Source organism: Microtus ochrogaster, chromosome 19, assembly GCF_000317375.1.
Source record: "Microtus ochrogaster isolate Prairie Vole_2 chromosome 19, MicOch1.0, whole genome shotgun sequence".
NCBI classification, from domain to species: domain Eukaryota; kingdom Metazoa; phylum Chordata; class Mammalia; order Rodentia; family Cricetidae; genus Microtus; species Microtus ochrogaster.
This window is the reverse complement of record NC_022021.1, coordinates 48019859-48045436: the sequence shown is the minus strand read 5'-3', so window position 1 is coordinate 48045436 and position 25578 is coordinate 48019859. Positions and strand designations below refer to the sequence as shown.

The 25578-nt window shown below is 46.8% G+C and overlaps 2 protein-coding genes across 2 annotated transcripts in view; one reads left to right on the top strand and one right to left on the bottom strand.

Moving 5' to 3' along the window:
* Adcy2 (adenylate cyclase 2) overlaps positions 1–15619 on the top strand; it is a 337098-nt gene extending 321479 nt beyond the window's left edge. The window contains exons 24-26 of the mRNA XM_005356692.2: positions 4335–4449; positions 9383–9507; positions 14797–15619. Of these exons, the coding sequence (XP_005356749.2) occupies positions 4335–4449; positions 9383–9507; positions 14797–14949 (393 nt within the window). The 3' untranslated portion in view covers positions 14950–15619. The remainder of the gene's footprint in view (positions 1–4334; positions 4450–9382; positions 9508–14796) is intronic.
* Positions 15620–19968: 4349 nt separating this feature from the next.
* C19H5orf49 (chromosome 19 C5orf49 homolog) overlaps positions 19969–25578 on the bottom strand; it is a 24585-nt gene continuing 18975 nt past the window's right edge. Inside the window, exons 2-3 of the mRNA XM_005356691.3 lie at positions 22121–22237; positions 19969–20446 (exon numbers count right to left, since the gene is read on the bottom strand). Coding sequence (XP_005356748.1) covers positions 20267–20446; positions 22121–22237 — 297 coding nt within the window. The 3' untranslated portion in view covers positions 19969–20266. The remainder of the gene's footprint in view (positions 20447–22120; positions 22238–25578) is intronic.

Sequence of the window (25578 nt, the reverse complement as noted above, 5' to 3'; positions counted from 1 at the left end):
TTCAGTCGGTATGATAAATAACCAGACCAGCTCAAGAACAACAGATATAATTTAATAATTGAAAATGGGGGGACCTCACGCTACAAGAGTGGGAGGTCCAAAGTCCAAAATGGTCTGGCGAGCACCGCATAGAGAGAGCACGCACCTACCTACCCCGGTTTTTCTACCTGGGCTCCAGGCGGCCACACCCTAACCAGATGTGATTGGTTGAGCTTCCCCATCATCTCCCCCTTTTGTCTAAACAAGATCGATCCAAACCCAATACAACTATATACAATAGGAACAGATACCAAATGTAAAATTACAAGTAATAAACAATATTAAGCAAGAAACGCATAACAAAAGTTTTACTAAGCATTCTATTTCAAGGAGTCTAAATAATGTATTGAAATTAAGTTTAGCTAAATCATGAGGAGGGTAACTACAATTATCTAATCTTCAACTCCATCAAAGATCTGAGAAGGGAAGTAATATTACTTGAGTAAACAGGAAGTACAATCAAGAAACTTCCAAAATGTGCAACAAATGACAGAGACAACTGACAACCTGGGCAATCACCCAAAGTCTTATTTGCAACGTTGAGGCAACCAACTTTGGGTAAGGCCTGATGTAACTGACAGACCATTTCAAAGGCAAGAAGCTTTTCAAAACTATCTTACCCTGTCTTGGCAGGATATGACCGTCCTGTTTTATCCATTCACAGATACTCTGTATCTCTGTCAGTGGCTGAGGTATGGGCATTTCTTTGCCCAAAGGCCAGTTTGCCAAAAAGAAAGGCTCCCGGGTGGAATGTCTTTGGTGCTCAACATTCTCTCGGGAGTAGATCAGTGTTGCCAGGAGTGTTTGTGTCTCATTGCCACAGAACTCTAGGTTAGATTAAAGGCTTGATTCTGCTTCTGAGCCGGCATTGTGATTCACCAGTGATGGTTTTCAGCCCGGACAGAAACAGCTGGCTTCCTGCATCTGTCTCCTTATTTATAAAGCGAGAACATATTTCATAAGGCTCCTTATATCTAAACCTCTTTTCCTAAGACTCTTGGGAAGATGGCATTTACTATTCAGAATGTTTAAAGGACTCCACGGTCTCCATAGGCAATAAAAGTGCTAACAATGGCAGTACAGACTGTTTTCCACTAATGATATCATTGTCGTCTGGCAGAACTGAGATAAGAGCTTCTGGGGCATAAATGAAATATTATATGCCATCATATCCATGCAGGAGACTTCTACCCAATACAAGCCATTTGTGATTACAAATTTTAATTAGAATCTCAGCAGGCCATACAAAGATGGCTTTCTGTCTGAAAAGCAAAGTTCATTGCATTTTGTGAGGTAAAATATGGCTTTCTTGATAAATGTCAACACAAATGTTATTTTTAAAAAAAAAAAAAAGAATGCCATGTCTCTAAAATATGCTTCATACTGTTTCTAAAGTTATAAACAAAATATATTTATGTGACCAGATGTTTAGTTTTCGTAGCCAAATATTCAATTTGCAAAATATGTGGACTTTTTTTATTTATTTATTAAAGTATTCCATCTCTTCCCCGCCACTGCCCCCCATTTCCCTCCCTCTCCCCCAATCAAGTCCCCCTCCCTCCTCAGCCCGAAGAGCAATCAGGATCCCCTGCCCTGTGGGAAGTCCAAGGAACCCCCACCTCCATCCAGGTCTAGTAAGTTGAGCATCAAAACTGCTTATTTGGTTTCTAGCCATAAACAAAGGACATTGAGCCTATAATTAGTGATCCTAGAGAAGCTAAATAAGGAGAACCCAAAGAAAAACATATAGGCATCCTCCTGAATATTAACCTTCATCAGGCGATGAAAGGAGACAGAGACAGAGACCCACATTGGAGCACCGGACATAATTCTCAAGGTCCAAATCAGGAGCAGAAGGAGAGGGAGCACGAGCAATATGTGGACTTTTTAAAGAATTGGTTGGATTTTCTTAAATCCGAAAAGAAACAACATTATCAGCATTGTGGCCGTTTGGAATCTGGACTTTATTTAAGATTGCCTGGGCATTGTCTGTTTGCAGAACTACATCTGCCCACCAGTTATATGCAGAGGGGCGTCAGCGCTCAGCTGGGCCCGGCCTTGGTATCGGCCCCTGCTCTACTTTATTTGTGTTTTTAAAAGGAAATGGTGATTTCTAATTTAAATCACTAAGACAATGTGACTAGAAGCTTGTGTTACCTTTGAGAGCTGGTTGTAGTTTGTAAGAGAAGCAGGCATTTGTTAAGAGAGCAAACGCTCCAGGAACAGACTTGAAGTCCAGCCTGCTCCATCATCCTGTGACGGGTGCCCTGATGACCAAATGTCCCTTGAGGAAGTCTACAGCATGTCAAAACTGGGAGCTTGCCCGTCTCCTTGGCCCTTACTCCTACCCTGGTGACCTCAGTCTCCGCCAAGTGCCATCCTTGCAAGCAAGCCATGTTGATTCCTTTCCTTGGCTTTAAGACTTCAACCTGCAGTAGCCAGCTGACAGTTTGGGGATAATTGCCTTGACTTGCAGAGTGTTGCCTTTTTAAAGACCATTTTGCTGCAGAGTGAGCTTTCCCACCCTTTGTGGCTTTTCTGGTGACAGTGAAGAGCAGGGAGCAGAAGTGGCTTATTCTCCCTGCCTCTGTCCCTCTGCTTCTCTGCACAGCCTCCCTTGCTCCGCCTCTTACTGGCTCTGCAGGCCCCGCTGACTGTACAGGAAGCTCCTGCTTTATCCCTACCTGGTCAGTCACCCTCCGTGTTACCACTGGTGGCAATTACTTGACCAGTTTTCATCTGTTCCCTCACTAATTCTAGCAGGAACTTAAGTCAAAGACAGTGCACATGGAAGAAGAAAACTCATTTTAATGCCATGTCTGAGGCCTCCATTGTAGTGAACAATGCCTCCACCTTTGATGCATAATTACAAATAGCTCAGAAACCCTCTACCAGCAACACGTTTGGAAAGAGGTAACATCCGGCCGGGGCTGGAACAAATCCGGACGGGAGAGCAGAGCAGGAGAGATAGATAGGGACTTCCTGTTTGCTCGGCACCTGTTGCTTGTCTTGCATTTAACATTGGCATCCATGCTTTCTTCTTAATGATTTTAATTTTAAAATATGCAATTCGATAACCTTTAAAATAAATTCATTTGCTTACTGTGTTGTGAACCAAACAGGCATCAGGGCTTGGTTAGGACCAATCTGTAGATGGACCGCTGGCTCCATCCAGCACCTGCCAGGAGCACACATCTTTCTGTTCTCCATCACCACTGCAATTCAGCCTCAGGGTCCATGTGTGCCAGGAAAAGCTCCGCACTCCCCCATCCAGGGCATCATTAGCAGGAGCTCGCTGATGGAGCAGGGACTGGAGGCACTTCACTCAACCTCCACTGTTCCTTAAAATCTCAGGTTAGGAGCCACCCAGCACGATCCCTGGGAATCTTAGGTACCTGTTGGTTACCCAGAGGATGAATTCTTTTCCACCATGACCAGCCCAAGGGCCTTTATTGATGGCTGTAGAAATGAAATTGGTGCAGCGGTTTCAAAGTGGGGTTCAGAGAGCACAGGAGATGCCAGCAGGAGTTCACTGGCAGAATGGAGAGGCATCCAGGTGTCTTCCCACTGCAGCTAATGGCCTGCTTCCCTGTAGAGTAAGGCTCCATCTCGTCACCTCGCTCAATGACTTGTTCAAAGGTTTCTTTCCAACTATAAGAAGTCATATTCTGAGGTACAGAAGTTAGGAGTCCCACACAAGACTCAGCCTGCAGCATGCCCACCTCGCGTCCTGGAGAGACAAAAGTAAGGTGTGTGTTACCAGAGCTGGGGGAAGCTGCTGTGGGGTGATTGACAGCTGCCACCAGAAAAGGGTAGGCTTGCACTTCATGGTGAGAGCAGAACTCTATCATCTAAGTAGCCCTTCTCAGCTTCCATAGAGCTCCTGGAAGACAGTCCCAGCTTGGAGCCAGGGAGAGGCAAGGAAGGAGGGGCCTTTGGCTGGGTCAGACCAGATAAGGTTCGGTATGTGGGCAATGAGGAGCCAGCGCTGCTCAAAGCTGGCTGGCACTAGTGCCTGTGGGAAGAACAACACAGAGCTAAGGTGGCCCACATCTCTGAGCCATGGTGCCTTCTCCTGAGGGTGCATGGGATGCTGGGACATTGTGTCCACAGGTTTACATCATGCTCTGGTCCCAACAGTGGACTCAGATAAAATACATCTGCGATGAGATTTAATTCTTCCACTGTGTCCCATAAAGGTGGGTCCTCCCTTCAGGATGGGGCCCGGCTCATGACTGGATGATGACATCGTTCTGTGATTCTAGCCCAATCTCGATATCTGTGCTCTCTTTCAGGAGCCTGAGCGCCAGTACATGCACATAGGCACCATGGTGGAATTTGCATATGCCCTAGTGGCAAAACTGGATGCCATCAATAAACACTCCTTCAATGACTTCAAACTGCGAGTTGGTATGTTGTGCCAGGGGATCTGAGCAAGCACCGAGGCCTAGGGTGGAGAACAAAGCTTCAGGACGCAGTGGAGAGCCTGGCGTGAGGCTGGCTGTGTCTAGAAGGGCATAGGGAGGCCGTGAGCCCCAGAACTGCTTCTGTGCAATTTAAAAAGAGGCATTCCCTTTGGCTGAACTCAAGGAACAGAAGCATGGTTCAACAGATGGACCTGGAGCTGTGTCTTAGTCCCTAGAACGTCCCCGCAGCCAGCTGAGGATTTACCTAGCACGTAACTCTTCCCTTGCTGTGCCGTATTGTTTGGAAGCCACCATACTTGCTGTTAACAATGACCTGACATCAGCTAGCTTCCACACCAGTACCAGAGATAAGCAATGTCACTGAAGGGTGCATCTTAGCACTGAGGGTGGTGGTATGTCTTGTCATTCCACCACTGAGAGTTAGGAGCGGGAGGATCCAAGCGTGAAGTTCAGGGCTGTCCTCAGCGGCTGTGTAACAGTTCAAGGACAGCCTAGGCTACTTGAGACTCTGTCTCAAAAAAATGCAAACAAACAAAGTATACACGTTAGGATTACTGGATTTGGATTCCACTTACAGGAGCACAGTCTTCAGGAGCACAAAACGTGTGTCCCAGATAGCTCTTCCCATTCTCTTCAACCTTGTAGAAATTTTTAGTAGTTAAAAAAAGTCATAACTTCTAATTGACTGAAAAAACAAAACTTGATTTCTGAAAAGTTTTTTTTAACAAACTTTAAGTTGATATTTAGCATGTTCCGTGATGACTTGCCTTTTCCAAAGTCTTACTTTTAAAAAGCAGTGTTTGAAGCCGTCAGCTTAGCACACAGCTGGCCTGTAATATATGCACGGTGTCTGTAGGAATTCGTGATTTCTAAGAGCCTCTTTGACAATTTTTTTTTTTTTTTTTGCTTTCTTGGCAACACATTTTGCTTCTTCCACTAGTCCACAGACAAGCAGTTCTTGTGTCAAGATCCATCTGTGTGGTTTATAACTTCACTTTGAATACAGATTTCTACTGGGGGGGGGGGCATCTGGATACTTGAAGCTATTTTCTTCCTTCTCGGTACATGTGGCCTGAATTTTAAAACCTCCTGATGGCAAATGAGATACTTTTCATGACGCATACTGCTGTCAGCATCTGAGCATGTTTTCCTTTGTCCCATGTCACTTCTGTACTGGTGAGCCTTTCTCTAGACTCTGCTAACACTAAAGTCGGGGGCAAGGGGACCAGGACGCTACCCTGTTGGCTAGCAGTCCACACTGAACATGTTTCTTGATCCCTGCATCAGAGCTTTCTCTGTGCATTTTCTTGACAGCCTGGAATGTGGTGTCCTCGAGCGTCGATGTTGCTATAACAAAATCCCTGGATGCTTTGATAAAGAGAAAAGGGTTGTGCAGCTCCCAGTTTTGGAGGCTGACAGTGCAAGACCAGATGCTACCCCTTCATTTGGCCCAGACTGAGACCGTCACGATGACATCACAGCATGGGGCAATGACATCATAGTTATATATGTAAGAGAGATCGCATGACAAATCAGAAAAGCCAAGGAGAGACTGGAGGATTAGATTTATTCTTTGTAGTAGCCCATGCTCAGGAGAGCTGAGTCTACACGCACAGTGACATATTCACTAAGTCTGTCCTCTTGAAGGCCCTACCACCTGAACACTGAGATTTCTATGGACAGAATACCTTTTCCAAACATACATGAACAAAAATAACCCAGTCATGTGACATGGGAACAGAATCACTCTGTGTCACATCCAGAATGGTCTCAGTGTTGAAAGGGGAAGGTGGTGGATCAGAAATACACAGGACTTCTCTGCATCTCCACAGATCTAAAAAAACAAACAAGCCCAGCAGGTTCTTGGCTCTAATGAGATGTGGTCACACAGAAAGGACCACAGTAAGCAGGAGGCATCTACAGACTAGATGTAATCCACGGGTAATGAACCTCAGGATCACAAAAGGAAAAGTCAACACAGAACTTTGAGCAAAATGGCCAGTGAGAGAGTGTCTCCCCAGTGGAGCCATGAGAGAGAAACAAGCTCAAGAAAACGCACAGGAGCAAAAGCTGAGCTCCACAGAAACGGCACTAGACCACAGGCCTGCACGTTGTGCTAAAGCAGATAAGTCAGGCAGGAGCCCAGTGCTTCCTGTGCTTATCCTCTGGTGTATCCAAGCCATCCTGGCCCGTGCTTTGCAGCCAAGTGTCTCGGTGGGCAGAGCAGAAGACCCTGCATTGTTACATCTTCCAACCACACAGGCCTCTCTTCCCCTGATAAAGCTAGAAACAACCCAGTGAGCCAGTGTGGCCCCATGAGGTGGGTGAGGATGTAGCCTTTTGCTAGCCATAACCAGTTCAACCAGTTCAGGCCTCACCCTTCCCCAAGAGCTGTTGTCCAAGCAGAAGTCTATGACAGCCAGAAGAGACGCTGATGGATGAGGGACTAACATCTCAGGCCAGCATCCTGACCTGACTCCTGGGTGCTCTGACTCTTGTGACGGAGCTGGATGTATGATTTGAGCTGTCTACAGTATAAGGAAGTTTTGCTGAATACAGCACAGAAGCAAAGAGGAACATATTTCTCATTTCTCGGACACGCAGGATTTAATAGAATAGTATTTGGATTCTGTTTCTGAGCCTAGATTCCCACTGCAATAATCTATCACTAAAAAAAAAAAAAAAAAAAAATCCCTCAGTAGGCAGGTCTGCAGTCAGAAGCTACATCTTTCAGAAGTGGCGAGGATGCTGGATGCAGGAGAAAATGTAAATGAGTGATCTTAGAAGCCTATCAGTGGTTCCAAAGGCCCCCTCCTACTCCACCCAGGCACTTATGGGTCTATGGGTTTGAACTGAATTTCTTGGCAAGAAATAAGAAGTGGGCTTAGAAGATCACAGGGCTCCTGTCAGTCACAGACACTGGGCTGAGTCTTGCCCCCACTGACTTCTGATAATAGGTGCCATCGCCGTGGCCCACCCCTAGCGACGACACTCTGCCCCCAGTCAAGCAGTAACCAGAGTTTATAATTGTAGCTGATCAAAAAGGGAACCTCAGTAGAATGACTGTCACCTTCATTAACAGTGTGTCCCCGAGTGCCGTATTATCTGGGGAAGTAATAAATAAAGCCCATATACCCCAAGATCCCCACAAATCGTTGGTCCTTCAGCAAGATCTGGGCCAGCTGGATCAGAAAAAGAGCACTGTGGAATTCTCCAGATTGAGTTCTGTCTTCTTGGAGACTCAGTGAGAAGGGAGACTTCCTCCCAAGCAAGATGAAATTCCTCACTCTGATGAAGAAGAAAGCTGAGGGTTTGGCTTCAACAGAACCAGACCCCAAAATTCTTGGAGGTCGGTCGCTAGTGTCACTTCCTTGAAGAGGGCGACCTCAACAGCCGCCTCTCCTACAGTCTCGGAGACCACAGACTCGCCCTTACTTCTGAATGCCAGTGTATATATAATCCACCTGTTTATATTAAATTCTATCAATATGTTTTGTTTCGTTTTTGAGACATGGTTTCTCTGTTTAACAGTTCTGACTGTTCTAGAATTTGCTTCTGAGACCAGGCTAGCCTCGAACTCACAGAGATTCACCTGCCTCTGCCTCCTGAATGCTAGAATTAAAGGTGCGTACCACCACTCCCTGGCTTAAATATCATTATTTAAATTGTATGATTTTTTTTTTGCCTGCAAGTATGTCTGTTTGCCATATGCCTGATCCCACAGAAAGGGCATCAGATTCCCTGGAACTGGAGTTAAGCAGCTGTGAGCCACTGTGTGGGTGCTGGGAATTGAACCTGTGTCCTCTGTGAGAGCAGGCGGTGTTCTTAACCACTAAGCCATCTCTCCAGTCTCTTTCCAATAATTTTTAGAGATTCCCCAAACTTGAGTCCCACCAACCTTTTTTAATCACACATATTAGTTGTTTTGTTATTAGCACAGACCTGAGCGGAAACTTTCTGCGCTCTCTAGAAGTAGTGCCGGTGAGAGGAATCCATTGGGAAACAGTGTAGCAAAATAAATCACCATCAAAAACATGTTCAGAAGCAATGAGCCCATGCAGGTAAAAATCACACGTAGCAGAGACAAAGAGATGTGTTGTTAGGGGCCCCAGAAGCCACAGCTGACTTGCATTCTTCCTCCGGCCTGAGTCATAGCACCTGCCTCTGCTTCCTCACTCACAAGACAGTCACGATAGTGGTCTGACCCACCTGCGAGGGTCGCGAGGGTCGCGAGGGTCGTGACGCCTGTTAGAGGCTTTTGTGGTGGCAGAGCACTGAGGGCAGTTCATGGCCCTCAGAGATGCTGCATCACTGTGGCTCCGGAGGCTGCTGTGATGGCCGTGTTGGCCAAAAAGGGTGGTAAAATATGCTGAGTTCATCCGCTCAGGGTACACAGTTAAAAATGTGAGTATTTGGAAATTGATTATATTAGTTATATTAGGCTTGGTAGCTCACACCTTTAATACAAGAACTTGACAGGAGGGTTTGAAATTTGAAGTCAGCCTGAGCTACAAGACGAGACCCTGTCTCCAAAATGAAACCAGAAACAAGGCAAAACTCACGTTCGTTATAAACTCTGGAAGAGTCTTGTGGTGATCTCAGCCTAAGATTCTTTTGTGACATCAAGAAAAGCAGTTTGTCACAGTAATTAGTTTTCTGAAGCATGCCCTCCTATCACAGAGGAGAGACAGCAGCCCTGCAACGTGGGCAAAGATCTAAAGGGAACGCCGACATCATGGGCACCGCAGCATCTTGAGCGGATAAAGCTGGAATTGCCCTGGACTCTGATGTGTAAAGTCTATGGTTTGGTTAAGATTTGTTTAATAATAATGTCTCGAGCACATTGTAGACAGCTTTCTGACTTAGGACACTTGCTGCAATTAGAACCTTGCTAACCTAGCTCTGTCATGTTGCAGGTATCAATCATGGACCTGTGATAGCTGGTGTCATAGGAGCTCAGAAACCACAGTATGACATCTGGGGTAACACTGTCAATGTCGCCAGCAGAATGGACAGCACCGGGGTCCTGGACAAAATACAGGTAATTCAATCTCTTCTCAGACACCCTTGGCGTCTACCTCAAGTTACATCAAAGAGTAAAATAATAATAAAATTTAAAATAGGTAAACTTTGAGTTTACTTAAACCCTTTTTTAGGGAAAATGTTAGTTTTTGCATTTACTGTTAGGAATGACACCAACCAGATTCTAATGATGCTAAGGCCATGGACCTTATAAAGACTTCTGGTCATCCTCTGACCAGAAGTGGCCTGCGTGGCAGGATGGTGGCCCAGGGCCCTGGGTGCCTAAGAGATGCCCTCCTGTACTGAGTGCCCCGGAGGTGCCTCCCTGACTGCTGCCCTTTCTGACCCCATCACACATATAAAGACTTTGCAGGAAGGCCTGCAGCTCAAGTGAAAATAAGACGGAAATCAGCCTCGCATGGCATTTCAAGAGCTCTAAATAACCCCCAATCTCCACAGTCCACCCCAGGGAGAGAAAGACGGCATCTGACAAGGGAAAGCAACAACCTGAAAAGATAAAATCATACCATGTTAATATTCCCGCTGCTCATTAAATCCATTTTAGCCGTAGTTAAAGTAACTCTAATTAGAAGAACACTAATTATATTCTAGAAAAAAAAGGGTATAAATTGCTAGATGGATAATGAGAAAAGGTCTGGTTTGGGAAATGTTATGAAATGTCTCTGGTTCTCTAACCGAGCGGCAGTTCGTGTGGGGTGGAAGGACAACCCAGTCAGGATAGGAAGTCCTAGGATGGGGTGGAGGCAGCCAAGAAGAAGGCTATGTCCTCCTAGAGTTGGCAGTTTATCTCATTTAATCCCTGGCTCCACTCAAGTGCTGAGCTATGGACTATGGACTTGTTTGTCACCAAGTGGCCTCACACTGTGGAACAGTGTTGCATTGGAGACAACGGGCACACAGTGGTCATCACAGCCATCGGGTCTCAAGTATGACAGCATCATAAGAGAGGGCATGTTTCAAACCAAGAACTTCACAGGATGGAAAGTGAGTGGACAGGCCAGAAAGGGGACTTAGTCTGATTCCTAAATGATTTCACAGTGCCTCTTATGAAGGGCTGGGATGCTGCAATAGCTTCGGGCTATAGGTGTTTGGACCTGCACTTCCTCTCTCCCAAGCAACACTAGACATGTAAACGTCGTTCAAATTATGATATACAAAGGTTAAAGACTTTGTTCTAAATTCTAGCCTCGTGTGGAGACCTGGGTTCCCCCAAGCTACCCAAAGAGAGACGGCAGGGGTTCTTAGCCCTTTGATGAGACCGTGAGCTTTTTCCTCCCAGAAGCCTCTTGGAGCAGGTGCTCGCAGCCACTTGCAGAGAGCATGATGGCACCGGGCTGCCTGCTCTACCACGAACCTCTTAGTTCTTTTCTTTAGCCCCTGTTTAGTTATTGGCCTCTAGTGAGAATGGCCGTTTCCCACAGGACAGAGGCAGTGGAGAAAAGGTTTGGGGTCACTGAGGGGAAAGAAGGAAAGGTAAGTGTGGGCACGGTTAGAGAGTGACCCACGGAGGAGGGGGAAATTTAACAGCACAGACCTGTGCAGAAGGGAGCACAGGGGGCTGCTGCTCATTCTACCAATTGAAATAAGAAAGATCTAAGACATAAAGAATAACAACAAAGGGAAACAAGTCCACCTCTTTATGTATCTTTATTTAATTATATGCATGTGAATATGCGTTGTGGGGGCTGGAATGTGGATATGTGCCTGTAAGTGAGAGTTGCCTGCAGAAGCCATGATGCCTGACCCCTGGGGCCTGGAGCCATAGGTGATGGCAAGCCACGTGGTGTGGGCTCTGGGAATCAAAGATGGGTTCTGTAAGAGCAGCATGTGCCCTTAACCGTGGACCAATCTCGTCAGTTCTGGCCTTGTTCTTAACCTACGCCCTTTTACACTTTCACACAATGTCTGTAGAATGAGATGCGTGTTCCCAAGGTTTAGATGTATTTATAGGAAAATTACGGTTAATTTTGTGTCATGATATGGATATGTTGTTTTAGATTGTACATGGAGACTATCTCCTTTATTCCCATCATCAACCCCCATATCCAAATCACTTCATGTCTTTTGATTATTTTACCTATTTTTATACTGGAGAAAGCCTTTCTGAAGCCTGCCGTTACAGTAGCATATTGCTACCCACCACAGTTACTCTTTGTCCCTCAAAGAGGGACAGGGAGTTTTCCTGAAGGGTTGGGACACCTACGCTTATGGTTCTTACTTGCCTTCTTCAGAATTGGTTTCAGTACTAGAGATAAGCAAGAACCAATCTGATTTCTAGTGATTGAGCTAGTGAGCTGCTCACGAGTCCCCAGAACGCATGTGCCTGCTCAAGCATAGTGTCCAGCATTTGCAATGAGGTGCTAAACTCCCCAGCTGAGAGAGAAGTGTGTGTGCACATGCGTGTGTGTTAGCATGTATGTGTTCTTGCACATGTGTGCATGTGTGCATGCATGTGTATTTGTGTAAGTTTCCATGTGTATGTGTGTTTCCATAAGTATGCATGCATGTGTGCTCTAAATGTATGTATTGTATGCATACATGTGCATATGGGCTTGCATATGTGTGTTTAATATGAGTGTGCTTGCATGTGTATGCATCCATGTTTGTTTTTCATGTGTGTGTGTCCATGCATGGGCATGTTTGTACCAACTTCCCTTACCTCATTCTCAAAATTAAGTGGTTTCACATCTCATCCCAGCTATGTATTGTTATGAAGGATAATTCCAGCTATGTGGCAAATTTGCATGAAAATCACTGGACATCCATTGTAGGCATTGTCATGTTTGTCCTTTGGAAGATGTGCTAACTCCCCACACTGTGTGCCTCAGCTTGGATGAGGGTCTCAAATGACCAGAAGTTTATAGCGTTGCCTCACATGTGCAAAGCTCTAGATTTGAACTCAGCACTGCTAAAAAAGAAAAAAAAGTATATATTCTACTGTCATGAAGAGCAGGGTTTTAGTTCACCCTGCTCTCACCCACCTGCCTGGCATAGCATTCTATCTTGTTCAGCCCAACTGGAGTCGATCGCAGTGGCCGTTCTGAAGGAGAGCTTTGACTTTGGTTGGTAATTAATGGAGCAAATACGGCTCTTCAGGGCTCACCACCTTCCACTTGAGTCAATCAGTCGGACCCTAGTTCTCGCCAGGTGAGCAGCAGTCCAACAGAGAGAAGGCAGACCTAAAGAAGGGAGGTGTGCAGATGGCACAACCAAGTCCTCCAGGCCTGGCCAACCCAGCTGGCTGTTGCTATGGGAACAGAGGCAGCTGGCCATGCTCACAGGATCCAACTCAAGTAACCTGGATCTGGTCACATCCCCTCTACCTGGTAGACTGAGATTTGGCTCCTCTGACGGGGGCTGAGGCTGGTCATTGTTGCTGAAGAGGACCCAGTAGAGTACCAAGGGACGAGTGGTCCAATATCTGACTCTAACCATGCTCAAGAGCATCAAGGCCTTCAGTTCTTTCTATGTGAGTGTTGTTGGATGCCAACAATCCCGGACAACATGGAATCTCCTTGTAGGAAGACAAAGAGCACCACACCCCTACCAAGGACACCCTTCTCCACTCCTGCAAAACCTGTGTTTCCTCTCCATACCCAGAATGTTCAGAACTTGATGGTTCTTTAGAATATGATTTACTAATTCCTGGCAAGTTTAAATTCCTTGGTGTAGACATCAAAAACAGCAAGGCTGTAAGTCCCCACCCGTCACTGTGGACATGGCCGTGCCCCGTGTGGCTCTGAGGGACTTTCTTATTGACACTCTGTGTGTTCCAGGATCTCAGGCAGGTGGAACATCTCCACAGATGACTGTAGCAGATCTCTGTAGAGACAGGGAAAGTTTTCAGCCTGTGGCTTGTGCTGACTCAGAAACTGATGTGGGTGCCATGCAGGCTTCCTTCTGGGGACTCGCCTTGCTCTCATCCAAAAGCCTCTCATCTCTGCTTACATTCCAAATGTAACAAGAGAGGAAAGTTGTGATTGAAAATTTCATACATTATTCTCTTCCAATTTCATGCTTTTTTAACCGATGGAATCCACTTCGTGACATTAGTGTGTGCATGAGTGTGTTGTAATCTCCCGGAGCACAGGTCGCCTCCTGGGGACCATATACCTGAAGGACTCTGACTCTCCTCCTCTAGCAGCCATCAGTTGCCAATATCTCCTCGGCTGAGGGATGGAGCACCCTATTTCCCTCCTCCATTCCGGGATGTTGTGTGGCTTGATGCTGTGCAGGTCTCAAAGATGCAGCCACGACACTCCCATGTTCATATGGGAAGCTGCCCTCTTGTGTCTCACTACTCATCCACTGCCTGTGACCAGTGCAGTCTTCCCATCTGTGGTGATCCCTGAGCCTTGGGGCGGGAGCTGTGGTGCAGAGATGCCAGATAGAGCCGAGCAGTTCATGATCTCTTACTCTCTGCATGTCTGCCAGGTGCAAGTCTCTGTGCTATTGCCGTTCTGATGAAAGTGGAGAAATGCATTCATTCATAGGTCTAGAATGAAAGAGCCTAGGGAGCAGTTTATGCTACATCCATTTAGCAGAGCGATGGTACTGGATTCTCCCCTAGAGCTAGGACCTAGCCAACCATAGGCATAGTTTAATGGTACCACACGTGAATTCTACCTTGTTGTTCATGTACTAGGAGGCGTATCTTGCCGGGTCAGTCACTGTAGGTTGCAGTGTTCATTGCTATGTAAGATGGTTAGTTGTTTTTCCCCAATAGCATCATGCCTAGCTAACCAGTCGAGATGACGCTTCCAGGTCTGTACCAAGTTCTGGAGGATAACCAGGAGCAACGGTGATAGCCTGTAATGGTTTCTACAGGACTCCACTGACCACTAGCTACAAAAGACGCATCCATCCCTAGCACCAGGCTTTCCCCTGATAGCCTATGGTGTCTAGGAGAGGTACTGCTGCCTATCCCCTCATTAGAGAGTAATTCCATTTAAACTCCAAAGTATGCATACACTTTAGGCAGCGTCTACAGTGGTGTGTCTCCATGTGGTTTTTCCAGGTATTCAGTGTTGCTTATCCCTCCCGGATAAGCCACAGGCGTCTTAACTTTGGACATTATTTGGCAGTTTAGGCTCTTTCCGTTTCCTTTTTTATACGAGCACTAAATTAAACATGACTGACTTTAACATTTTCTGGTAGATTGTTTTTCCTCTATGAATGTCTCAGGAATGGAGTTCTTGGGGTAGGAAACAGGACCACTCTTTGACTCCGTTTGAAGTGGGTGGTACTGACTTGGGGACTGACCCCTTTGTGTTCCTGTGGCCCATAGGTGACTGAGGAGACCAGCCTTGTCCTGCAGACGCTTGGCTACACGTGCACATGCCGTGGCATCATCAACGTGAAGGGGAAGGGGGATCTGAAGACATACTTCGTCAACACAGAGATGTCAAGGTCCCTTTCTCAGAGCAACTTGACGTCCTGAGAATCTGCCCCTTCCTGGCAAGGAGAGCGTACTTGCAGGAGCGAACCACGCACTTTCTGACTGCAGCCACCTTTGTGTCCGTCATGTTGATGTCCGTGCTCTGTCCCACCCTCTGGAGCCCTTGCAGAACTAGTTCCTGTGACCCAGTGGCGTACTGTGTGGTGTCTGCGTGCGCCCAGATTGTCCTGCCGCTTGCACTGTGCTTACTCCTAAGCAAAAGGAGAAGGGAGCGCGTCCTAGGAGAGCATTCAAAGAAGTGTTGAAGAGAGAGGCGAAATGAACACAAATTCTTAAGGCAATAAAACTGGGGGGTGTATCTTATCTTCCGGTGCATGCTCTTGTCTGGAAACTACGGTAGCTCGTAACTGCATCCCTAGTCTGATATTCAAACACACAGTATTTGTGAATTAAGTTGATCCTGTCACCCAACATGGAGTCTGTGCTCACCCATCCGCGCGTGTCATTGCCAGAAGTCATCCGTGGGCCTCAGCTGGGACTCGCGGCCCTTGTCACCCTGCTCTGTTGTCTTGTGGAAGCGGCCCATTGCCGTCCATCAGCAGAATGAGTCCTCAACAGCCTAGGACCAGTTTTGTACCAGACTCATCGGAGGTTTTGATGCCATTTGTCTTTTGTAAAGTTAATTCATTAAAGATTTATGTACTTTGGTTTATAGTGCTGTATCCTTTCTTTCCTTTCCTTTCTTTTCCTCCTCCTGTGATGTGGTCCAGAATGAAAGCTTGTTTTCCATCTCTCAGCCTTTCGGAAGTGGCCTGGAAGCTAGGACGGAGGCAGACCCTTGCATGATGGAGATGGCAACACAGTTTGTGATGCAGTGGATTGTGGAATGGTTTTCTGGGAGGAAAGAATCTGTGCCTGGTGTATCTGATGGCCTGGTTTCAATTATGCTGTCTTTTAAAGACCATTTAAACAGTAAAAAGTCAATGGGTGGTAGGGTGCAGGCCTTTAATCCCAGCACTCGGGAGGCAGAGGCAGGTGTAACTTTGTGAGTTTGAGGCCAGCCTTGTCTACAAGAGCTAGTTCCAGGACAGGCTCCAAAGCCACAGAGAAACCCTGTCTTGAAAAACCAAAATAATAATAATAATAAAATAAAATAATAAACAAACATTAAAAGTCAGCACAAGCCTCGCCCTGTATGCCTACTGACCTTCTGTAGGGAAATACCTTGCCAGGGCTTGCAGAGTCAAACAGAAGCGTTCAGGACCAGCTGTGTAAATCAGGTGCCACAATAGCCTGAGCGGGCTGAGAGGCTTTGCTGAGCTTACAAGCTGCCTGTGCTGTCTGAGGAGGCTTAAGAAGACCTGGACGCAATGTCTGCTGCAAATCCAACTCTGAAGCTGCTTGGGCTTGGCTATTTTTTTTTAACATAAGGAAATTACACTTTGCCAAATGAGAGAGAGAGAGAGAGAGAGAGAGAGAGAGAGCAATTTTGCATTTAAAAAAATGTGTTTTTTTTTGTTTTTTTTTTTTGTTTTTGGTTTTTCGAGACAGGGTTTCTCTGTGGTTTTGGAGCCTGTCCTGGAACTAGCTCTGTAGACCAGGCTGGTCTCGAACTCACAGAGATCCGCCTGCCTCTGCCTCCCAAGTGCTGGGATTAAAGGGGTGCGCCACCACCGCCCGGCTAAAAAAATGTTTAAAAGAAGAAAAACACTGCAGATAACAGGCTGATTGGGCAAACTTGGTTTCCTCTGTCAGTTCCGAGCAGACGTCTAGAGGCGGCGGAAGACTCAGATGGGCTAGCAGGAGACTATTAGTGGATACCCAGATGTGAAGCACAAGCCTCCAGTCCAACCCCTGGCTCTGGTTTTTACTAGCTGCACGTCTCGGGCACATGGCTTGACTCCTCCTAGGCGTATTTTCCTCCTTGCGTGCTCATGGGATCCAGCGATTAAACGAGCTAATGACGGAGAGAGAGCTTGGCAGTACCCAGCGTGATCTCGCCAGCATGTTCACAGCAGGCCTGCAGCTGCGGTGCCAGGACTTTGACTCAGAACTGTCCTTCGCCGTGTGTGTGTGTGTGTGTGTGTGTGTGTGTGTGTGTGTGTGTGTGTGTGTGCGCGTGTGCGTGCGCGCGCGTACCGCATGGCCTTTCAGTTTTCTGCCTCAACCGGGCATTTTTGGATCCTGTAACCACATGTAATATTGGCTTTAATACGGTTAGATCACCAAATGGTAACTGCAGGGAGAGATGTGATGTTACGACATTCCTCTTCCCTCTAACCCAAACCTAGGCTAGTGTGCTGGGGTGCCAGTGTCTTTCCTCCTGTGTGGCTCACACCCCAGGTTGTTCTGGGCCGCTGTGCTCTGGTAAATAGCCGCTTGTGATTCTTCAGGTTTCCTCCAAGAGCCCCCCAGAGAGACAGGGGACAGGGCATTGTGAGAAGAACCTGGGAGGGTAGAAGCCGGAGCTAATTACCTGTCTAAAGCATCCATATAATGTTGACAGCACCTAAGGTCATTGTCAGTGTGTGCCTAGCACAGCTCTGGTCTCACACCAGACTCTCAGGGTGGGATGTCTGCCTGCAGATTCTCAACCCAAACCTGAACCACTGAAGAAGAAATCTGGCCCAGCCCGCATTTACAGATTCCCAAGTGACTTTCTTCCTTTTGTTAGGTAAATAACTTCCCAGGGGATTCGGGCCACCTTCTGATTTGAAACTCCCTCCTCTTCAACTACGAAGCAGAGACATCCAGTCTGCGGATCCCAGTCAGGCGCATGCTCTGTGGTCATGGTGGCACTAAGGTAGAAAAAATGCCTGTTTTATCAGATCTCGGAAGCAGCCACTCCTGATTCGAACATCTTGACCTCTGAGGAACAAACAATACCCTTAGAAACAGGCAAATCAGAGGAATTGTAGAGACCAGCTTCTCACGCACCTCCCCCTTCACCTTTTAGCCCTGCGGGAAGCCCCTCCCACAAAACATCCTGCTAGTCCCCCTAACTCCCACGCTTTGATGTGACTGGAGGTGGCTGAGGTGTGCGGTCTGTCAATCTTCCCGTGTTCTCTTTGGCTCCTTAGTGCCCTTCCTGGAGGCAGCAGCCGTCACATCTCCTCTGCCTTCCTTTCTTCTTTATCAGCACACAGATGCAGGAAGCAGCATCAAACAGTGGTGGGGACTTGATAAGCGGACTCTCCAGGCTAGGGACTTGGCTCAGCAGTCGCCGCCACTCGCTGCTCCTGGAGAGCCCTCAAGTTCACTTTCCAGCGTCCATGTCCGGTGCTTACAGCTGCCTGTAGGTTCAGCATCAGGAGATGTGACATGCTCTTCTGTCCTCAGCAGGCACCAGCTGCTGTGCACATAACCACACACAGACATACACACATGCTCGTAATTTAATAGAAATCTTTTTTTTTAATGTCTTTCCTTAAGATGTCTATAACTGGCATTCATATATTGGCTATAAATGTAGGGAAGCCAACAGAAATCCATTTAATTTTCCTTTACTACCTACTAAATGTGAGGTCTCTTGAAACCTCGATGGTTTCCATCCCTTTTTAAAAACAAGCAGCAAGCTGGGTGGGGTTGCATACTCCCTCGACCCCAGCACTTGAGAGAGGGAAGCACGTGAATTGGAAGCTCAAGGCCGCCTTCATCCTCACCAGAACCTCATCTTCAGATTCAACACCAGCCTGAGCCCTATGAGACCCTTCTCTAGTTCTAGAAAGGAAGGTAGAAAAGGAGGGAGGGAGGGAGGGAGGGAGGAAGGAAGGAAGGAAGGAAGGAAGGAAGGAAGGAAGGAAGGAAGGAAGGAAGACAGGAAGGAATACAGGAAGACAGGAAGGAATACAGGAAGACAGGAAGGAATACAGGAAGACAGGAAGGAATACAGGAAGACAGAAGAAAAAAGCAAACAGTAGATTCGGGGTGTGGGAGCCACCCTGAAGTAATGAAAATAATTTAGATTGACATTGATTTATTTCATATACTTATAGGTTCTAGTTATAAGAATAAATGAAGGAAAGGTACTTCACACAAATTTCTATAACCCAGGTTTTTGTGTTTTTTTATTTTGTTACAACTCTGCTCTAACGTGTCCAAGAGCACCTCACATGTGCTATTTCACTATTTGTTCGGGAGGAAAAGAGCAACAGCACTGGCAGAATTTTCAGAAGATAAATATTTAGGAGTTACTCAGCCTTGAAATTGCCAGCAATTCAGGATCATGTATCCTTAGAGAAATCACCTTGCAGTTCAAAACAACGAAACCAGTGATCGTGTACCAAGATTAATTAAATCACCTGCCCATTAACTGTGAAAAATTCAATCAGGGAAGATGAGAGATGATGGCTTCGGAAAGATCCATTCATTAAAAATATATCTTCGCGCACGAGTGTGCGTCAAGTTCTCTTGCAAAATAAACACTTTCAACATAGGTTAAAAATCAGCTGCTTCCAAAAGAGGAAAGGACCCGAGATGAACGCCTCGGGCTGGAGGTGGAGCTCAGGGGCACAGTGTGCAAGCCCTGGCTTCAGTCCTCGGCATCAGTAGCAACGACCCAGGAATGCATCATTTCAGGGTTCAGGACTGGGCACACTGCACATGGCCCATTCTGGTAGTGCTCTGATTCACGGGAAACCTTGTCTAAGTTACGAGATTTTACTTAAAGATGACAAAATAACAGATCCAATAGAAAGAGAGTGCCGCAGGCAGAGTTTTCGCTGTGCCAGCCCGACACCAGAGTCCAGCCTGTGCCCTGCGCCTGTGCCCTACAGCTTCTCCCTGAGGTGTGGCAGTGCCAACCACTCGGTTCTCAGTTGTGCAAAATCAATTTATCTGTGACATCAAGAGAACAAAATGTCCTGTCTGGAGTTCTGTCGTGTCAAGGGCCATTTTTTTTTTTTTTTTTTTTTTTTACATTTCCTCCCAGAGAAACACAGAGGCAATGTTTGTATGGTGGCCAGGGAAGTTTCCCTACATGACCAAGAAGAACCCAAATGATGCTCCTGTCAACCCCTCCCCAAAGAATGTGTGCAAAGTGGGAAGCCAGCGCACAAAACAAACACAGCTGCTACCAAAGGGAGGCAAGCTTTCCTTTTATTCAGGTGTTCAGAATGAACTGGTATGATGTCATTTTAAATAAACCCAGTGACAGTCCTTACACTGAGCTTTTGAGCATGAGGGAAAGTACTCGGCCAAGTTCAGCGCCCATGCCCCCTTAGATAGTCATGTGCTTCCCCACCCCCACCGTGGTCAGAGTGCATCCCTGCAGCTGCAGAGAACATGGATATAAAAGTGAGGGTGGAGGGCACTCCCTGGCCAGCGCGCCTCAACGTGCCCTATAAACCACAAGACGGCTTCAGGCTGGAGTGATATGCCCAAAGCCAGGCTCCTTGATGCTGGGGATGTCGTTCTTCCTGTAGAAGTCAGTCTGCACGTGGTTCACACGGCCGTAGTCTCTGTTCAGGGGCTCGATGGGCTGATTGATACGTTTCCCATACACAGAGGACATCAGCACCGGCACGGTCCTTTCCTGTTCCTGGGAAGAAGAAATATGCAGTCACAATCGTGAGCACAGAAACCGTCCTGCCCACAGTACATCAGCACAGTGGCCCATCCTTTGGCTGCGTCTCACCCAGGCGACATCTCGGTGATTCCTGCATGCCTGCAGCAGCAAAGCCAGGGACCCTAGTCCCTCTACCGTCATCTGCTATCCATGGGCGACATGACACCCTGAACTAGATTTCAGTTGTGGTCTGACTTCAGGTGCTGTCCCTCCTCCTTCTGTCCCCTCCCCACCCTCTCCCAGCCCACCCCCTACCAGCCCCTCTTTGCCCCAGCACACAGAGCAGCAGCCTTGAGCTTCCAGCTCTCTTCTTCGCACTGGCCCCACTTGGCCGGTTTGCTGCCAAAGAGCTCCAACCACTCAAGTCTCCGGGGGTCACAAGGAGTCTTTCCTGACTCCTCCTCTCCCCAGAACCTCCTCATCCCCCTTCACTGTCGCTATGGGCTTTCTGTGCCTGCTGCCCATCAATGTGGAACCAGGTTGTTTCTTTGCTGCTTGCTCCTTTCTTTGCCAGAACTCAGCTCTGAGAGGCCGGGGGCTTGCTTCTTAGTCATGAAGCATGTCTGTGATGTCACAGTGCCTTTGTCATTTAACTCCAGCCCAAATTAAGAGAATAAAAGCGTGGTGGCAGGAGCCGCTGGCCTCACACATGCGAAATGAGCATTCGGCTCTTTACCACATCGGCAGACATGGCGATCTGAGTGACAGCCACGGGGGAAGCATCCAGTGACTCAATAGAAATCCCACCGGAAGCTTGGGTATCATAATGTCCATGTCATGCGCTGTCTAATCGTCTCTGAGTACTCAGCCCGACTGTTAAAAAGCCTGCCACCCTCATTCAGAACTGACAATCATGTCAAAAGGCAGACGTGTCTGACGCAGACCAGGAGAGGCCCAGCCTGGCCCAGGGGAGGAAGCGCCCGCAAGCACCTGTCCTCTTGATGTGACCATGACAGAGGAGCCACCTCTACCAGCCACCTTCCTCTGTAGCTGGTTCCAGATAATTCCTCCCTTTGGGGAACATGGGGGACATCAAAGCAAAGCATCCCACATGCTGGGGACTTGAGGAAAATAGAGATCAGTGAAGCTGTGGTAGCCGGGGCTCAGTGTGTAAGTGAGCCAGGACTCCTATCTGTTGGATAAAAAGCACTTCCTACTTTTATTCTGCATAAGTTGTTCAGTTCCCTGGAACCAATCAGAAAAGCTTAATGTGAGACTGGCATCACAGAGGATTTTAACTTCTCAGCACAGCAGAATAGATGCAAGCCACATAAATAAAGCTACACACAGCAATGGAACACATTGTCAAATGTTTGCATACGGTCACATATGCATGCACAACCCTGTATATCCACACAAACATAAACACACATGTTCATACATGTGCATAAACAATGTGCAAGTGTGTATTTGCATAGATATCTGTGTGTGAAATGTGTGCACAGGCACACACACATATATATTCACATTTAATATAGACACATGTATGCACAAGATCACATACACGTAATACAAGCATGTGTCCCAAACACACATGTATGTGCATGTATGCACATATTCACACTGTATGTGAGTACATGTTTATGCACGGGTACACACACATGCACATAGTTCTGTTGGTTAATTAGCATCATTAGTATACCTTACCTCCTCATTAATATGAAGTCCCAGGTTTTTGGCATGTTCTCTATCATCTCGATGTAATTTCTGGTTATAATCTAGTCTCCTCTTAAAAACACAGTCGTAGAGGGAGATGACCCCTGTCTGGGAATAAGCAGAGATGGTCACAGTATGCTGGAAGGCTGAGCCACTGGTATCTGATACAGCTCTGAAACCAGCACTCGGTGGGGACCAGAGGGTGCAGACTTTCTGTCTGTGTGAGTAAGCACTGGGGAGGGTCAGCACATGGCAGACCGGGCTGTGACCTGGAGCAGAGAGGAGCTCAGGCCCCTCCAGCAGGAGCAGTGCTGTGAGGATGAGTGTGGGGAGGGGGGTCCACAGCACCTCTCCTCTGCCCCCCCCTCAGTGTTCCTCCTCGAGACATTCCTCAGGGGCTGTCCCTGTTGACGCTTCTGCAGGAGCTCAAACCTAAGTCCATTTCATTGCTGTGTGAGAATTATGTCGACTGAGTTTAGAGACTGGGGGTTCAAGGTCAAGGTGGGCAGATTCACCCCCTGGGGAGGGTCGTTTTCTGCTTCTCACAGGGCCCCTTCTCTGCATCATCACAAGGAAGAAAGAGCATACAGGGTCGCTTAGGCCTCTTTGATGGAAGCACAAAACCCATTCATGAGGGCCCTGCCCTCAAGACCTGATCTCCCAAAGACACACCTACTGACCACATGTCTGATGATTATGCTTCTTGCATGGGTTGTAAATACTCAGACCAAGCCAGAGTAAATCTTCTCCATCTATCTGAATAAGGAGGTGTGTTGACCGAGGTTTCCCACCCGGTCCCACAGTCGTACAGTCCCAAAGAAAAGAAACACACAGAGGTCTACATTAATCATAAACTGATTGCCCTGTTAGCTCAGGCTTCTTATTAACTCTTTCTTACATCTTATATTAGCCCATCATTCATGTCTGTGTTAGTCACGTGGCTTGGTACCTTTCATCAGTGAGGCAGTCACGTCTTGCTTCCTCTCTGTTTGGGTGACGACTCTTCCCAGAATTCTCCTGTACTCATCGCCCTGCCTCTACTTCCTGCCTGGTCACCCCACCTATACTTTCTGCCTGGCTACTGACCAATCAGCGCTTTTTTTTTTTAAATAATACAAGTGACAACATAAAAAACTATTGTCCCACAACAGAGGTGTGTGTGTATGTGTGTGTTTGTGCATGTGTGTACGTGCATGTGTGTATGTGTGTATATGTGTTTGTGTATGCGTGTAAGCATGTGTGTACATGCATGTGTGTATGTGTATGTGTGTTTGTGTATGTTTGTATGCATGTGTGTATGTATATGTGTTTGTGTATGTGTGTAAGCATGTGTGTATATGCATGTGTGTGTATGTGTGTTTCCTTCATTTCTACTTTTCTTATTTCTCAGAGTATCTAATATAACTTTATTCTGCTATAAAAGGTCATCATAACTAAAAAGGAATTACACTTCAAGCTGCTGGCCAATGGAGAAACAGTCTATATGTAAACCTCCCCTCTTGAGAGACAAATGATGTGGGAGTGTCATATATCAATCTGTTGATTTCATTGGTTAAGTAATAAACAAACTGCTTGGGCTCATAGCTTAGAACATAGGTGGGTGGAGTAAACAAAACAGAATGCTGGGAGGAAGAGGAAGTGAGCTCAGACTCGACAGCTCTGCTGTCTGGAGCAGAGACGCCATGCTCCAGGCTCCTGGGCGGACGCGGGTATAGCTCTGCTCTCTGAGGCACAAGCGATGGAAGCTCCGACCCAGGATGGACGTAGGCTAGAAGCTCCCTGGTAAGCCACCTCGTGGGCTACAACAGATTATAAGAAATGGGCTAGTCCAGGTGCGAGAATTAGCCTAGAAGAGGCTAGATAGAAATGGGCCAAGCAGTGTTTAAAAGAATACAGTGTCAGTGTAATTATTTCGGGTAAAGCTAGCTGGGTGGTGGGACACAGCCCACCGCTCTTATTACTACAGACAAAATTACTTTTCTTCAATCCCATGTATAGCTATAGCACTTGGTAACTGACATTCATGGATACATGTAATATGTCTGCATATATAACGTAAACATGCAATAGATATATATATAGATATATATGCACATACAGCTTAGATGTTCTGGGAGATGACTTGTTAATACGCTGATTTTCTACATATCTCTGACTTTCTTCTTCAAGTTTTTCTTAGTTAATCTGCTTGTGTGGTAAAATAAATAATTCATGGGTTAGATGGTATGTAATCTTCACCTCACATCAGACTTGGGTTGGTTGCCCTGATTCCTGTGGCAACAAAGCCAGACTTGGCTTCTCTGTGAGATTTGACCTGAGCACCAGCTGTCTCTCACACACTGCAGTGGTTTGGTTTGGGTGTGCGTTTGTTGGTTTGCTCCTGATAATGATGTTAGAATAATTTCCTCTGTGGGATAGTGGAAAAAAAGGATTCACACACACGTTGCGTGGCCTGGGAAAGGCCGTGACCCTGTTTACAGAGCGCAGGAACCCAGGGATGCCGGCAGTGATGGGAAGGGCTGGCAATGCAGCTTCCAGCAATCAAGACATTCATGGATCATACGCAAGTAGATTTCGGGAGACAGCTCACACCTGGCAGTGCCCTGATGTGACCACCATCCAGTGAGGGAAATAATGTGGTTTTTAAGAATCGCTGTTCCGAGATTTGTAAGACTTTTGCCAGTAGTCTGATGTGCAGGGAGCTTTCACCCACTGGCAGAATCCTCCTGACTAAACTCAGAGACAGTCGTGTCTGTCACTGGAGGCTGTGACTTCTGTCTGCATGGCTGCTGGTCATTAGTGAGTCTCTGCCAACCACCCTGGGTGTGTCTCCTGAAAGAAACACATATCTGGGAAAGAGTTCCTTAAAGACTCACTCCATGGAGAATTGATGAATTATCAGCATTTCGTGCCATAAAATTGGCTAGTGCCTTTTGTCTTCCCATCACACTGCAGACAAAAGTAAATTCTAGATGAAATAGGAAAATAAGAGAAAAAGAAAACCCATAAGGGGCCTCCTACACAGAAAAGCAATAAGGAAAATGCCACAAAGAAAACATCAATCACTTTGACTCTATAAAATTAGATATTTGCTTATCAAATCAATCTTGGTTTCTTTAAAAACCCACTTTAAGGCCTGACAGGGAAACTTCAGAGTCTTGAATACTCTGTGTAGATCTGTCACTGTAGAAGCTGGTGGGCCATTATCCCTCACAGGCAAAGCAAAGATTTCTGGGAGAAACAGTGGGGTCCTTCGGTAGGACAGAGGAAGTCAAGCACGATGCCCACTCTGCAGGGTGTAAATTCTCCCCCAGTTGGTCCCGGTCCAGCTGCAGGACTTTCGAGGCACAAAGCTATTGGCCAAGCCTAGGTTGAAGGCGAATTTAATTAATCCAGGCCAGTGGGTACAAGAAGACAATTTTAATATAAAAGCACACTCACACACCCGG